Source organism: Oryza glaberrima, chromosome 4 (assembly GCF_000147395.1).
Source record: "Oryza glaberrima chromosome 4, OglaRS2, whole genome shotgun sequence".
NCBI classification, from domain to species: domain Eukaryota; kingdom Viridiplantae; phylum Streptophyta; class Magnoliopsida; order Poales; family Poaceae; genus Oryza; species Oryza glaberrima.
Genome location: NC_068329.1, coordinates 29,306,276 through 29,319,327, shown reverse-complemented (window position 1 = coordinate 29,319,327; position 13,052 = coordinate 29,306,276). Strand labels below are relative to the sequence as shown.

General features: G+C 45.0%; 2 protein-coding genes across 2 annotated transcripts; both read left to right on the top strand.

Annotated features, from left to right (window-relative positions):
* The first annotated feature begins 596 nt into the window (after positions 1-596).
* LOC127771823 (probable glucuronosyltransferase Os04g0650300) lies at positions 597-3,810 on the top strand. Its single transcript, XM_052297762.1, has 3 exons — positions 597-1,645; positions 1,728-2,222; positions 3,276-3,810. Exons 1-3 carry the CDS (start codon positions 909-911, stop codon positions 3,382-3,384), a joined length of 1,341 nt encoding a protein of 446 aa, XP_052153722.1. The 5' UTR covers positions 597-908; the 3' UTR covers positions 3,385-3,810.
* Positions 3,811-6,551: 2,741 nt separating this feature from the next.
* Positions 6,552-8,646, top strand: LOC127769813 (GDSL esterase/lipase At5g03610-like). The gene is made up of 5 exons (XM_052295470.1): positions 6,552-6,751; positions 6,889-7,113; positions 7,263-7,531; positions 7,684-7,960; positions 8,066-8,646. The coding sequence occupies exons 1-5, from the start codon at positions 6,691-6,693 to the stop codon at positions 8,299-8,301; spliced, it is 1,068 nt and encodes a 355-aa protein (XP_052151430.1). The 5' UTR covers positions 6,552-6,690; the 3' UTR covers positions 8,302-8,646.
* Positions 8,647-13,052: the final 4,406 nt, after the last annotated feature.

Below are 13,052 nucleotides of genomic sequence, written 5' to 3'. Positions count from 1 at the left end.
ACTAGCCAGGCAGCACCCCGGCTTGTGACAACACAGTGAAATTCCTGCAAGAGAAAAAAAAACAGGGAAACATCGGTCGCTGCAGACTGTTCAAGGATCTGATCGGCAGCGAGAGAGCTCATGTCTACTGTCCATAGAGTTCCTGCAAAAGGATCTGGATGGTTGAGAATTGCTTGGAGTGCAATAGTTCTGTTCACAGCGACAGTGGTACTGTACCGTAGGGGGGAGTATTAATAATGGATGAAAGATGCGAGGGGAAGATAATTGAGCGGTGATTTATTGCGTGGAAACAGGAAGATGAATGAATACTGCTCCCTCTTCATAGCAGTATGTATTTTACTAGGCGACTTTTACTGTCAACTGTTTAAGTCAGCTCGCGTTTACTTCAGATAACCATACGGAGTAGACAGCTTCACCAACCAAAGTGAACAAGATACCCACACCGCCGTCAGAGAGGTAAAAGCAACCGAGCTTTTTAAAAAACGTGAAAATGGGGAACCGTGTCTGGCTGCCACCGCGTGGCCGCCAACGGCCGAAATATTCCCAGCGTTCGGGCGTGTTTTCTCCCCCAATCCCACGCCTCAACCGCCACCGCCACCGCCACCGCCAGCCCAACCCCCAACCCCAACCCCAACCTCACCTCGTGTTCGTGTCATCTCTCTCGCTTCTTCTTCTCTTCTCCAATTGCCGAGTTCGCGGTGGAACCCCAACACCTCACCTCACCATCCACCACCAGCTGCTTGCCCTTTTCCCCCTCTCCTCCTCCTAATAATTCCACACAATTATTCACCCACCCGAGCCGCGGCGGCGACCCAACCTCCTCTGCTCTCTTATACCTCACCACTTGCCACTTCCCCACCGCCGCTTGCTTGCCTCTAAGCGATTTGCCGAGCTAATAAGCTGTGACCATGAAGCTCCCGCTGCTGCGGCCGCTGTGGCCGATGCTGGCGCCGGCGGCGGGGTCGCCGGACTCCCCGCCCGAGCCGTCCAAGCCGTCGCTGCCCGCCGCGTGGCTGCTGCTGCACGCGCTCTTCTGCGCCACCTCCATGGCGGTCGGGTTCAGGTTCTCGCGCCTCATCGTCTACCTGCTGTTCCTCCCCACGCCGATCAACCCCACCGCCCACCTCGTCTCGCTCGTCTCCCCGCCCGTCATGCTCGCCGCCGCCAACGCGACGACCACCATCACGACGACGACCACCACCACCACGACGACCGTGACGACCACCACGGTGGCCGCCGAGGTCGGGGCACACCCGCAGCACCACCACCACGGACCGGTGTTCGTCGGCCGCCACCCGATCCGCGTCCGCCCGTGGCCGCACCCTGACCCCAACGAGCTCCTCAAGGCGCACCACATCCTCGCCGCCGTCCAGAACGCGCAGCGCAGCAGCCGTCGCCGCGGGGCTGGGCCACCGAGGCCCGTCATTGCCGTCACCCCGACCACCACCTCCGCGCTCCAGGTGCCCTCCCTCACGTCGATGGCGCACACCCTCCGCCTCGTCGACGGCCCTCTCACGTGGATCGTCGTCGAGCCTGAGCACCACACCGACGCCGTCGCCGCCGTGCTGTCCCGCTCCAACCTCAACTTCCTCCACATCACGGGACCCGACTCCTCCACCTCGCGCCTGCGAATGCACGCCCTGAGGTAATCACCGCAGCTAGATCTCGCTCTCGATTCGCGACCTCGGATGTTGCAATTGAGATCTCTCTGGTGCCACCAAATGCAGGGAGATACGGAAGAGGAAGATGGACGGCGTCGTGGTGTTCGCCGACGAGAACAGCATCCTCCGGACGGAGCTGTTCGACGAGGCGCAGAAGGTGAAGTCGGTGGGCGCCGTGCCCGTCGGCGTGCTGGGCGAGGACGAGGGCACCAGCGAGACGTTCCTCCAGGCGCCGTCGTGCGACGCGGAGGGGAAGCTGGTGGGCTACCACGTGTCGGAGGAGACCATGCTGCCGGCGAACCGTGGCGACATGCTGCTGTCGAGCAGGCTGGAGTGGGCCGGGTTCGTGGTGAACGCGCAGGCGCTCTGGGAGGGCGGCGGCGCGGCGTCGCGCCCCGAGTGGGTGCGCGACATCGACGCCATCGACGACGGCGCCGCCGCCAGCCCGCTCTCGCTGGTCACCGACGCCGCCCGCGTCGAGCCGCTCGCCAGCTGCGGCCAGGCCGCCCTGGCATGGTCCCACCGGTCGGATGCCCTCCACGAGGTCAAATTCCCACACGAGTAAGTTTCGTCGGTGCCCTCTCTCTACATCACCAGATTACTCCTCCCAAATTTAATAAATCTCCAAATGCTAGTACTATGTTACCGCGTGATTACGGGTGATTTGATTAGCACGTTAGCAGTTAGCTCGAAATTGCATGGGTCAGATCTAGGATTTGATCCCGACACCATGGCAAGGTAAGGTACGTTAGGTCGAGCAGATTATGGTTGGCGAGGCGACGATGGTCATTGTGTTCCTAATATGTTCGGTGGGGTGGGGACGATCGCTGAAAGCGATCCGTGTAGGTCTCAAGCACATGTGCCGACCAGACACAACACTAGAACAGGGCCAATTTTTTCTTAGCAACAGTATTCATATATTGTGACCAGCCTATCTCAGTCTCCGAGTCTTGGGCAACTCATCTGATATACCAAATACGTCTGTCTTCTTGTACTAGTATATTAATTATTATACATATGGTACTAGTATATGCTGGTACTCCTCAAATTGTGCCAGGATATTGGGTTTTCTTTAGTATGTCAACAATCTAGTAGTGAGTGGAGTATCATTTAAGATGGAGTACGAGTATTTAAAACTGTTATTTTTCTTGCCATCGTTTCATGATGTTTGTGGTGAGTTAACTTGTTTAATCTGTGGAGGACCGGAAGGGGATATGATACCACATTCGCCTTACTTTCACCAAAAGGCTCTTTATTTTCTTCCACTTTCTGGCCTGATCTAGCTGTCCCATGCGTTGTGTCAATAAAAGGTAGAGGCAGACAACTCTAATTGGCCATACTTATCACTTCCATTAACACATCATTCCTATCAATGATGAAACCTCTTTCCTGAATCAACCTTACCCTGTTGTGTGGTGATTTGAATATGAAATGTATGTCCTGTCACTGTAACCTTTGGTGTTTATAAATTCATTATATGTCTTTTGTGATTTGCATGGCATAAGAATCAAAAGAATACCCCCTTCTTGTTTGCTTGAGTTTGAAGATCTATCAGATTAACCCTGATGTTTCTCTTAAACCACAGTACTAAATTTATCCTTCATTTTTGTGCAGATGGAAAATTGATCCTCCTCTGGTAACCATCGCTTCCCGCCAACAGGATGCCAAACCAGAAACACCACTCAAGCGGACCACGCTATTGAATACTGAAGGTCAGCACTAGAGGCCATTTTTTGTTGGAAAATAGAAATCAGATCGAAACCATACCTCTATATGGCTCACTAGATCTGCCTCAAGTACTTCACTGATGCATCTATGCCTCGTCGGTGCCAAACGCTCTCAAGTAACATAATGGAACTCAGCTCAGATTATTTCTCTGGACTCTACAGAAACCATAGACAGTACATGTAATCTTGGGGATAAATCACCGCGCATATTTTGTACCACCGTGTAAAATAGATAAAAGTTTAATTATATGTGCCATCTGTCCCTTGTCTGGTAGATAGCAAATTAGGCATATTGTTTTTGTGTAATATAGATCAGAGCAGGGACTTTTAAAAACGAATTGATGTGGTGTGGGTAACTGGGAGTTAAACCATTGGTTGTATACTCGTCTGAAATAATAACAATCCATTTTTCATTCTCCTCCTATGGCTGTGTTTGGAACTCCAAGTTCCCAATACTCAACTCTCGTTTTTCGCGTGCACGCTTTTCAAACTGTTAAATGGATCGTTTTTTATAAAAAGTTTCTATACGTAAGTTGTCTAAAAAAACATATTAATCCATTTTTAAAGAATAAATTAGCTAATACTTAATTAATCACGTGCTAATGGATCGCTCCGTTTTCCGTGCGCACTGTTAGAGTTGGGAACTCAGGCATCCGAACACAGCCTATATCCATAATGTGTCTGTTCTTGTCTGATGTGTCTATAAGATTGTGAGGAACATTATAGTTAGGTGGAAGCTGTCGTATTCCTAACTTTGTAAATTGGTCTTCGCCTCTTGGATCATAGGCTATGGCAGCTTCTTGGAAGAACTGTTTTTAGTATTTGTCGCTACTCGTGATTTTTTTAGAGAGAGCTACTCGTGATTTTCTTTTTCTTTTTTTTGGAGAAATCACTGGAGGAGAGAGCTTTCCCACTGAATCTTCCATTGAAAATAATAAACATGGGAGTACATCACTATAAGGGACGAGCACCACTGTGCCATTATGAATGGTGAGAAGAAAGGGGGCGGGAGAGAGTAGCTTTCGAAGCTTGGACTACAATTCTGGCCGAGTTTAATTACACAGCTAAATTTTTTTTTAAGTATACAGACACACATTTAAAGTATTAAACGTATATTAATAACAAAACAAAAATTCCACCCGTAAATTTCAAGACGAATTTATTAAGTCTAATTAATCCATCATTAGCAAATTTTACTGTAGCACCACATTGTCAAATCATGACGTAATTAGACTTAAAAGATTCGTCTCGCAATTTACATGCAAACTGTGTAATTGATTTTTTTCGTCCACATCTAATACTCCATGTGTGTGTACAAACATTTGATGTGACGGAATTTTTGGAAGTTTGAAGGTAGCTAAACACAACCTCTATCGTCTTTCCGCCCACAGAGAAACATCTTCTACTCGTCAATTTAACAGTTTGTTCCTTCCTTACCGTTGGAAACTAATTTTTCTTACACGCAAAACGGAGCAACTCATTAACATAACTAAGTATTAGTTTTTTTTTAAAAAATAGATTAATATGATTTTTTAAAGCAACTTTTTTTAAAAAAAACACAAACCATTTAACAGTTTAAGAACGTGCGTGTGGAAAATGAGAAGGATAAGTTATAAACTTAAAAAAATAATGCAGTTCTTGGATTCTAGGCATCTATCATAGGACGATAAAAAATTCAAGAGTAAAGTGTACGGGCAGTCTTTAAACTTGTAGGGGTATGTCTTTTAGATCCCTAAACTCTCAAAATGCATATCCAAGTCTCATAACTTGTCATAGTGTGCCATCTAGGTCCCAAATCACTAAAACCTCTTCAGGATCTTATGTGACGTTGATGTGGCATATGCCTCACAGACATGATATAGCATTATTTTGACTGACAAATGGGACCCATTTAATTTTTTTTCCTTTTTCCTTTTCTTTTATCTTTTTCCCCTTTCTCTGTGACCCGTGCAGAAAAAAGGAAAAAAAAGAAGAATGAGAAGAAAACGAAAAAGAAAAGGAAAAAGAAGAAAAAAAGGAAAAGGACACGTCACGTCCATGTGGCATTGCCATATCAGCGCTACATAGGATCTTAGAGGGGATGTGCTAATTTGGGATCTAGATGATACACTTTGACAAGTTATGCGATCCGTATATACATTTTGAGAGTTTAGAGACCTATATAACACAACCATACAAGTTTAAGGACCGCTAATACACTTTACTCAAAATTCAATATCACGCTGTTCACGGTTAAGAGAGAAACAAAACGAGCAGCGTAGTACGTAAACTTGTTTGAAAAAAAGTTTTGTAACTGCGAACAGAATTACAGAAGACTACAGTAATCAGTCAGATGGAAAAGGTATACCTGAGGTTCCTCTCATCATGTCACGAGATACAAAATCGTGCTTTTCAACCGTAAAACTGGATAATCCCCCAACTTACAAAACTAGTACAGGGTATGATATTTGAGGTTTTGCTATTTCACTTGCGATAGAATTTTGAGTTCTTATACTCTGACTTTTCACCCGTACGATCTTGTATCAAGATTTGTGTTCCTATGAATTCAACTTGCAAAGTTGCAATTACATTTAGTTACAAAGTACTTATATTTGGTTATTAGGTTATAGAGTATTTACACTTATTACAGAGCAACTACACTCTTACATTAAAAAAACATATTTTACAACAGCTTCTTTCTCAAGATTTATGATTTTCTATATGTTTGTCCCTTTTCTTTTATTTCATTCAAAAATGGCTATATGTATTGGTTGAAAATTCTGTAAAATTTGAAGCTTCAAATCTATTGAAATATCAATGGGTAGTCTCGTATTTTTATTGGCATATATAGAGATAAAAAGTATATAAAGTTTAGTTTAGTGTAAAACTCCTGACAATTAGATTTTCTTATAATGTATAAGCAGGAAGATAAGATTGAACTGCTTTATCACATGGATAAGCGTAGGAGCTGAGCGGCCGGCGTGATTCGGCCCACATGATTGGGCTGGTCGTGTGGGAGCATTTCGGCCGGCCCTGGTAGATAGGAGTACGCGATCACATTGGAAAATCACAGCTGCTCGCTGCACGTCGTTAGCCGTTGGAGTACTTCCTAATCCCAACTGTTACTCGGAAGTTAAGGGCGCCGGCGCCGCGTGATCCAATCACCTCGCAAAACCACCTTGAGAATAGTAGATTCGGAACAGATTTGCAGCCTCGTCGTGTCTATAAATAGGGTGGTAAACACCCATGCATGCAAAGCCACAAGCAATTCAACGAGTTACACCTTCCACCGTCAACCGAGGAGCTTTCAGTTGTTGCCGGCCATGGCGGCGAAGCTCTCCTTGCTACTTCCCGTCACCTGCTTCATCCTCTTCGTTCTGCATGGTACGTGCCATCTGCAGCGCCTTCATTCTTGTTCTTGACTATGTGTTCAATTATCAATTTAATATTAATTGATCAAATCAAATATTCATTTCTGACGAATTAATGAGATCGATAATGCGTGTGCGTATATATAACAGCTGTTCATGTGGAGGCGCGTCCCGATCCTGCCGCTTTCGGCGACTCCGACAACGGGTTCTACACGCTGTTCGTGTTCGGCGATTCGTTCGCCGACACCGGCAATCTCCCCAAGCGCCGACTGAGCGAGCAGTCGCGCGAATGGTACTACCCCTACGGCCGTGACCGTGGCAACAACCGCCCAACCGGCCGCTTCTCCAACGCCATGGTCCAGTCCGATCTCATCGGTAATTAACTAACTAACTATAACCTAATTATCCATTTTCAGATTGAATAATCGATCTTGAAGGAAATTTTCAACAGCATCCATTTTCAGATTCAATCTCAGATTGAAAATGTTACTGCGTACTTAATAATTTGGCTGTACATTTTGCAGCACGGATGCTGGGGCGTCATGAGGCGCCTCCGACGTACAGGAGGGTGGACAACTACGTGCACCCGCACGGCATGAACTTCGCCGCCGGCGGCTCCGGCGTGTTCAAGCTGCCGAGCGGCGCGCCGACGCTCGACAAGCAGGTCGACCACTTCAGGGACCTGGTGCAGGACGGCACCATCACCCGCCGGAACCTCCGTAACTCCATCGCCCTCGTCGCCGTCTCCGGCAACGACTACGCCCGCCTCGCCAACGTCAACGACACTAGCAAGGTCAGTACACAGATCGGGGAAAATGATTCTCGTTTCGTGCATGCTACCTAAATAGTCATCTAAATCAGCCTTCACACACATTAGCTACTGGAGTACGTCCTAGTTAACAGTCTTTCTGATCGATCGATATTGCATGTTCTTTGTGTTTGCAGATGATCAAGTTTGTCGATGAGGTGACGAGCGAGATCGCGAAGCAGGTGCACAGGCTGAAGAACAACGGGGCGAGGAAGATCCTGGTGAACAACCTGCACCCCGTCGGCTGCACGCCGTGGGTAACCAGGCCGGGCAACTACTCCGGCTGCAGCTCCACCGGCAACATGGGCGCCTACCTCCACGGCAGCAACCTCCAACAGAAGCTCTCGCACCTCGACTACGTCCACCATGTCGACCTCAACACTGCCTTCTCCAACATCGTCAATCCCGACCAAGGTAATATATAATTACTACGCATTGTTGATTCGTTTTAATTTCTTGATGAACTTTCATTTTTCTGTTTACAACGTACATGTGTCCATTGACGAATTTGATATGTAGGTTCGAAGCACAAGGTGTCGAGCCAGTTCGAGCACAAGATGCAGCCGTGCTGCGAGAGCTTGGACCCGAACGGCTTCTGCGGGCAGAAGGGACACGATGGCAAGGACCTGTTCAGCGTGTGCAACGATCCGGAGAAGTACTTCTACTGGGACGATGTGCACCCCACGGAGGCTGGATGGAAGGCCGTCATGCAGCAGCTGGAAGGTCCAATCAAGAAATTCCTTGGAATCAACTAGAAATTGAGATGGGCGTTAATTAGGTTTAGAGTGTTTTGGTTTAGGGTTAATTTTTTACTATCAGTTTGTGAGAGTTAGTTATATATGTTAGTAAATTAGGTAAAGATCCCGATTGGCTTGATCGGTGGATATTTTGTTTAGCTCGTGTTTTGTTGAACATCTCGTTTCGTCAGTCCTTTGTTAGTTTATTATACTGGCTGGGCTGGGACTATATCGACCGAACATGTGAATTTGGCCCACGTATCTGATACTTCTATCTGTTCACTGTTGGGCTGTACTTTCCGAAATGAATTGCTAGATTATAGGCCGAATTAATGGCCACAGGAACAGAGACAGCAGTTCATCAACGTCACCTCTCTTTTTTTTTTTTTTTGTAATGATTCCATCAACGTCAACAAAAGGGCAGAAGAAATATCAGTGAAATTGTAAGCCTCAGCACATAATAAATGAAAGCAACAAGGAGATCGTTGACTGTTTAACTAATTGGAATTTCCTTTCAAGATAGGAAGATATCTTTTTTCTCTTATTCTTTGTTGGCTCTATCTTGGCCATGATACAGGAATCAGCTGAGTTCACATTATTGGACCATGACTTCAATTATTGGAAAAAGCGCTATTGGAAAATATAGATTCAGGAATCCTTCAATCTGAAGTTACAGTTTAGGGTTACATAATAGCTGCAGAATTCCAATTAAGTATGTGGCACTCCGAGCTCAAATTAGAGAGTTTAAAGTTTGACCCACGGCTTCAGAGTTTTTTTTTAATCAGAGTTGTGAAGCAAACAAACTCAGAAACTGACCATGTCCATTCCATGGTGGGCATCAATCTGAACCCGTCTACTTCTATAATTCAATACGGTTATCCAAAGAGTGCAAAACTATTCAATATGGTTATCCAAAGAACTATTTGACCGATCGACTGGAGTGCCGTAACAAAGAACTCATAAACTAAAGAACTATTCGATGGCACGTCGATGCATGGTTGCGTGCTGGGCAGTTGATACGAACGACATGGCAATGAGAATTCAGGGGAAGAAAAACGAGAGTGGATGCATGTGCTTCACAAGTAAAAATACTCCACTGACAAAAAAGAGTTGTGCAAGGGAGGGGAACCAGCAGAGCAGTGCTTGACACAGGACGGATTTCTTGATGTTTTTTTAGTGATCTCGCATCACATGTTTATGAACGTACTCTGCATGATTGAGGTAGCAGTAACATACTAACATGGCCTTTCTTTCCTGTCTCAATACTTTATGTTGCTGTATTATCCCTGGCACATGCTTGTCGTCACTCCTAACTATGGGCAGGATGAACTGATAACTGATTTAACTAGATCAAAATTCATCCTTTTTTTTTTACATTTGATTGATTTAGTCGGCAATCGGCGCTAGTTTTATAAAGTTTTTGCCTGGTTCTCGTCACCATGGCCAAATAGATTACTATAGGCAGCAGCATCAAGTGGGTGGGTCCACATGGGGCTTAGTTTTCTCAGGCTATTATTAGCCGGAGTGAGCGGTCACAAGTGCTGCTACGACATCCGCACTATGGACCAAGGAGATAGCCGCGGTACCGTGACAAGCATTACTACGGGTATGTAGTGCTAGTACATTACTCCAGTGGTAGCTTGTTTCTCAAGTTGAAAGAGACAATTATCTGCCTAAATATACTCTTCCTCCAGAAATCCCATGAGAAATGATAAGCCATTGCCGCTACCGCCGACCGCTTATCGCAAGGTGATTAGCAATCGTGCCACAAAATCAAATTTAGCAATAGCTTAATAATCTGTTTAGGGAAGCTTCTAACTACTCCAGTTTCTCTTAGAATTAGAAGCTCTCCTAAACAGTTCAGTATTTTTTTATCTAGATTCTGATAAGTTGTAGCTGTAGAATCTACAGATTATCATAAATTGACTACCAAACATCTACTTATCAGAATATTAAGTTCCACTCAAACAAACCCTAAGATACATTTGGTTGCATTTGAACCTAGCTATAATCTATTGCACGTTGTAATTGAGATAAATCAGTAACGAGTGATTAATTAAGCATTAACTATTACAAAATTAAAAAATAAATTTATTTTTTTAGAAAAAATCTATTTATAAAGTTTCTGTACGAAGCACACTATTTTATGAGTTTGGAAAGCATGGATGAAAATGAAAAAGTAATCTATCCTAGTAGTTGATCCAAACTCATTCACAATCTTCATCCAAAGAAAATGATTAGGACTCCTTTGAAACACCGGATTGAAAAATTAGAGCAATAGAAAAAACACAAGTTTTTTATAAGAATCAAGAGCAACAGAGAATAATGAAACATGTACGATCGTTTGAATAGATCACATGAATCATAGGAGACAGATAGACTCGAAGAAATTTTTTTAAAAGATTGAAGCTTGGGTTAACTTTTATTGAAAATCTCTATATGATCATTCCATATGAATTTTGATGGAAATGATATGATTCAGTCACGTGTTTAAATACATTTATAATTTTTAAATACACTGGAAGTTTTGAATACATTTATAGTTTTTAAATACATTGGAATCAAATACTCCGACCCTTATGGTAGATATTACTAAACCAAACCAAAGATCGACGATTTCATCACCCTAGGAAATGTTTTTTCTTCTGTCTTGGTGTAATTCTTGTTACAGTTTCTGCCAATTTTTGTTCCGTGCATCGCTTGGATATGCAGTCTGCCACTGTAGCGCAGGCTGCGGCTAGCCAATCCGGCGGGGTGGCGTGCGCTGCCGACTCACTGTCTCGCCGGGTCGCGCCCGTCGCCTTCCGCGCGCATCTCGTCGTCCGTCTCGTCACTCATCCATCCTTCCGCGCGACGATTTTGTTGTACGATTCCGGTGTGCGGGGCCTCCACGCCAGCCACCCAACCAACCAACCAACCAACCCATGGGCCATGGTCGCCGCGAGAGATTCCAACGCCCTCCTCCGCTGCTATCCCCGTCCACCGATGCGGCCGCAGCCGCGCTCTTTCCTTTTGCGGGCCAAAAGATTCCTCCCATTGGACTCGCTGCGTGCGTCACCGGAATTTGGGATTTTTGGTTCCCCGCTTGCTAAGCTCCGATTTTGGATATAACTAGGAAAAAAAAACACAACTCGTTGACGAATAATTAGGGTTTATCAAATCGTTTTGGATAAGGTTATCACCACCTCACGTTTAAACGGTTATCGTAGTAACCGGGTAGTTATCATGAAGTATATCATAGTTTCAAAAATTAAGAAGGGTACTGTACTTGATAACTTATTAATTACCGCGTGGTTTTATAAACCTTAATAATCACACACGTTCCTCGAACAGTTTAATCCTAAATTACGCCGATAATTCCACCTCGTTCCATCGGTGAAGTCACGAAGGTCCTGTTTGGGGGAGCTTGTCCTAGCTGCAGCTTTTTCCAAAAGATGCTTCTGCTAAAAGCTGTCCCAAACAATCCATAGTTTTTGAGAATATGTAGTTATAGATTCTGAAAAATGAACTAAGAAGTCAGAAGCTGGAGAAGCTAGGTTTTAGACATTTTCCAAATTCTCAGAAGCTGGGTATCAAACAAGCTTTTGAGAATATGTAGTTATAGATTCTGAAAAATGAACTAAAAAGTCAGAAGCTGGAGAAGCTAGGTTTTAGGCATTTTCCAGATTCTCAGAAGCTGGGTATGAAACAGTTGCTTCTCAAAATTTAAAGCTACTCCAAACATACCCGAGGAGACATAGGGCACATGCGGAGATACCTACTACCGTGCGTATCGGCGGCGTTTTGGCACGCGAAACTAGCGGAGGATTCCGTGAAACCGCGAACCCCTTCGATCTCTCCCATCCATCGCCTTATCATCGTCATCTTCCCAAATCCCAACTACCAGATGGATCCGGCGCGTCTCTCTGGATCGGTTTGGGGTCGCGAGGACGAACTGTCCGCCGGTGGCTTGGCGATCCTGCGTCCGTCCACTTTATTGGCCGCCTTCCCTTTCCATCCCCTCCTGCCTGCGTACGTCCAGCCCATCTCGTCGCGTTCCCAGTAAATTCCAGGCAACTGGGGGAGGCAAGGGACCATGACTACTGACGGCGCCACTGCATGACCACCGCCCGATCCTGCCGATCGTGGGATATGCTTCATGTCCGCAAGAAACAAAGAACTGTGTTTAGTTTAAGCTAAAATTAAAAGTTTGGTTGAAATTGAAATATGTGATGGAAAAATTAGAAGTTTATATGTGTAAAAAAGTTTTGATGTAATGGGAAAGTTGGAAGTTTGAAAAAAAAAAGCTTGTAACTAAACATGGTGTAGCTACTTCCTCCGTTCCATAAAAAACCAACCAGATACTGAAAGTGACACATCATAATATAATAAATCTGGACATACATCTATACAGATTCATTTTACTATAAATATGTTATATCTAGTCTTAGATTTTTTTTTTTAGGACGAAGGGAGTAGTCACCAGCTGCTGCTTTGGCCAGTTTGCTACCACTCTCGTGAAGGGAAATCGTGATTAGCTTTGGCACGGCTGAAAGCTCCGTTTGTACGAACAGATGCATACTGCTAGTGCTTTTAATATAATCGCCTCGTGAAACACCTCGCTTTTCGCTGCAGCGCGGCCTTTAAAACGACACGATACGGTAAACTCTCTCTTTCACCGTGATGCATCACTGATCATAATTCAACCGGGGCGCAATTAACTATCGCAGCTTAAACAGGAGCAAAAAAACATAACAGTCAAAATCTTGCAGCTCCACGTAACCTCTCTC

What these genes read in the sequence shown, in the direction of transcription:
- LOC127771823 (XM_052297762.1), top strand. Translation starts at nt 909, where the DNA reads ATGAAGCTCCCGCTGCTGCGGCCGCTGTGGCCGATGCTGGCGCCGGCG. An exon ending in CTGCGAATGCACGCCCTGAG is followed by an intron (nt 1,646 to 1,727) that starts GTAATCACCGCA and finishes CACCAAATGCAG; the next exon opens with GGAGATACGGAAGAGGAAGA. An exon ending in GAGGTCAAATTCCCACACGA is followed by an intron (nt 2,223 to 3,275) that starts GTAAGTTTCGTC and finishes ATTTTTGTGCAG; the next exon opens with ATGGAAAATTGATCCTCCTC.
- LOC127769813 (XM_052295470.1), top strand. Translation starts at nt 6,691, where the DNA reads ATGGCGGCGAAGCTCTCCTTGCTACTTCCCGTCACCTGCTTCATCCTC. An exon ending in GGTCCAGTCCGATCTCATCG is followed by an intron (nt 7,114 to 7,262) that starts GTAATTAACTAA and finishes TACATTTTGCAG; the next exon opens with CACGGATGCTGGGGCGTCAT. An exon ending in ACGTCAACGACACTAGCAAG is followed by an intron (nt 7,532 to 7,683) that starts GTCAGTACACAG and finishes TTGTGTTTGCAG; the next exon opens with ATGATCAAGTTTGTCGATGA.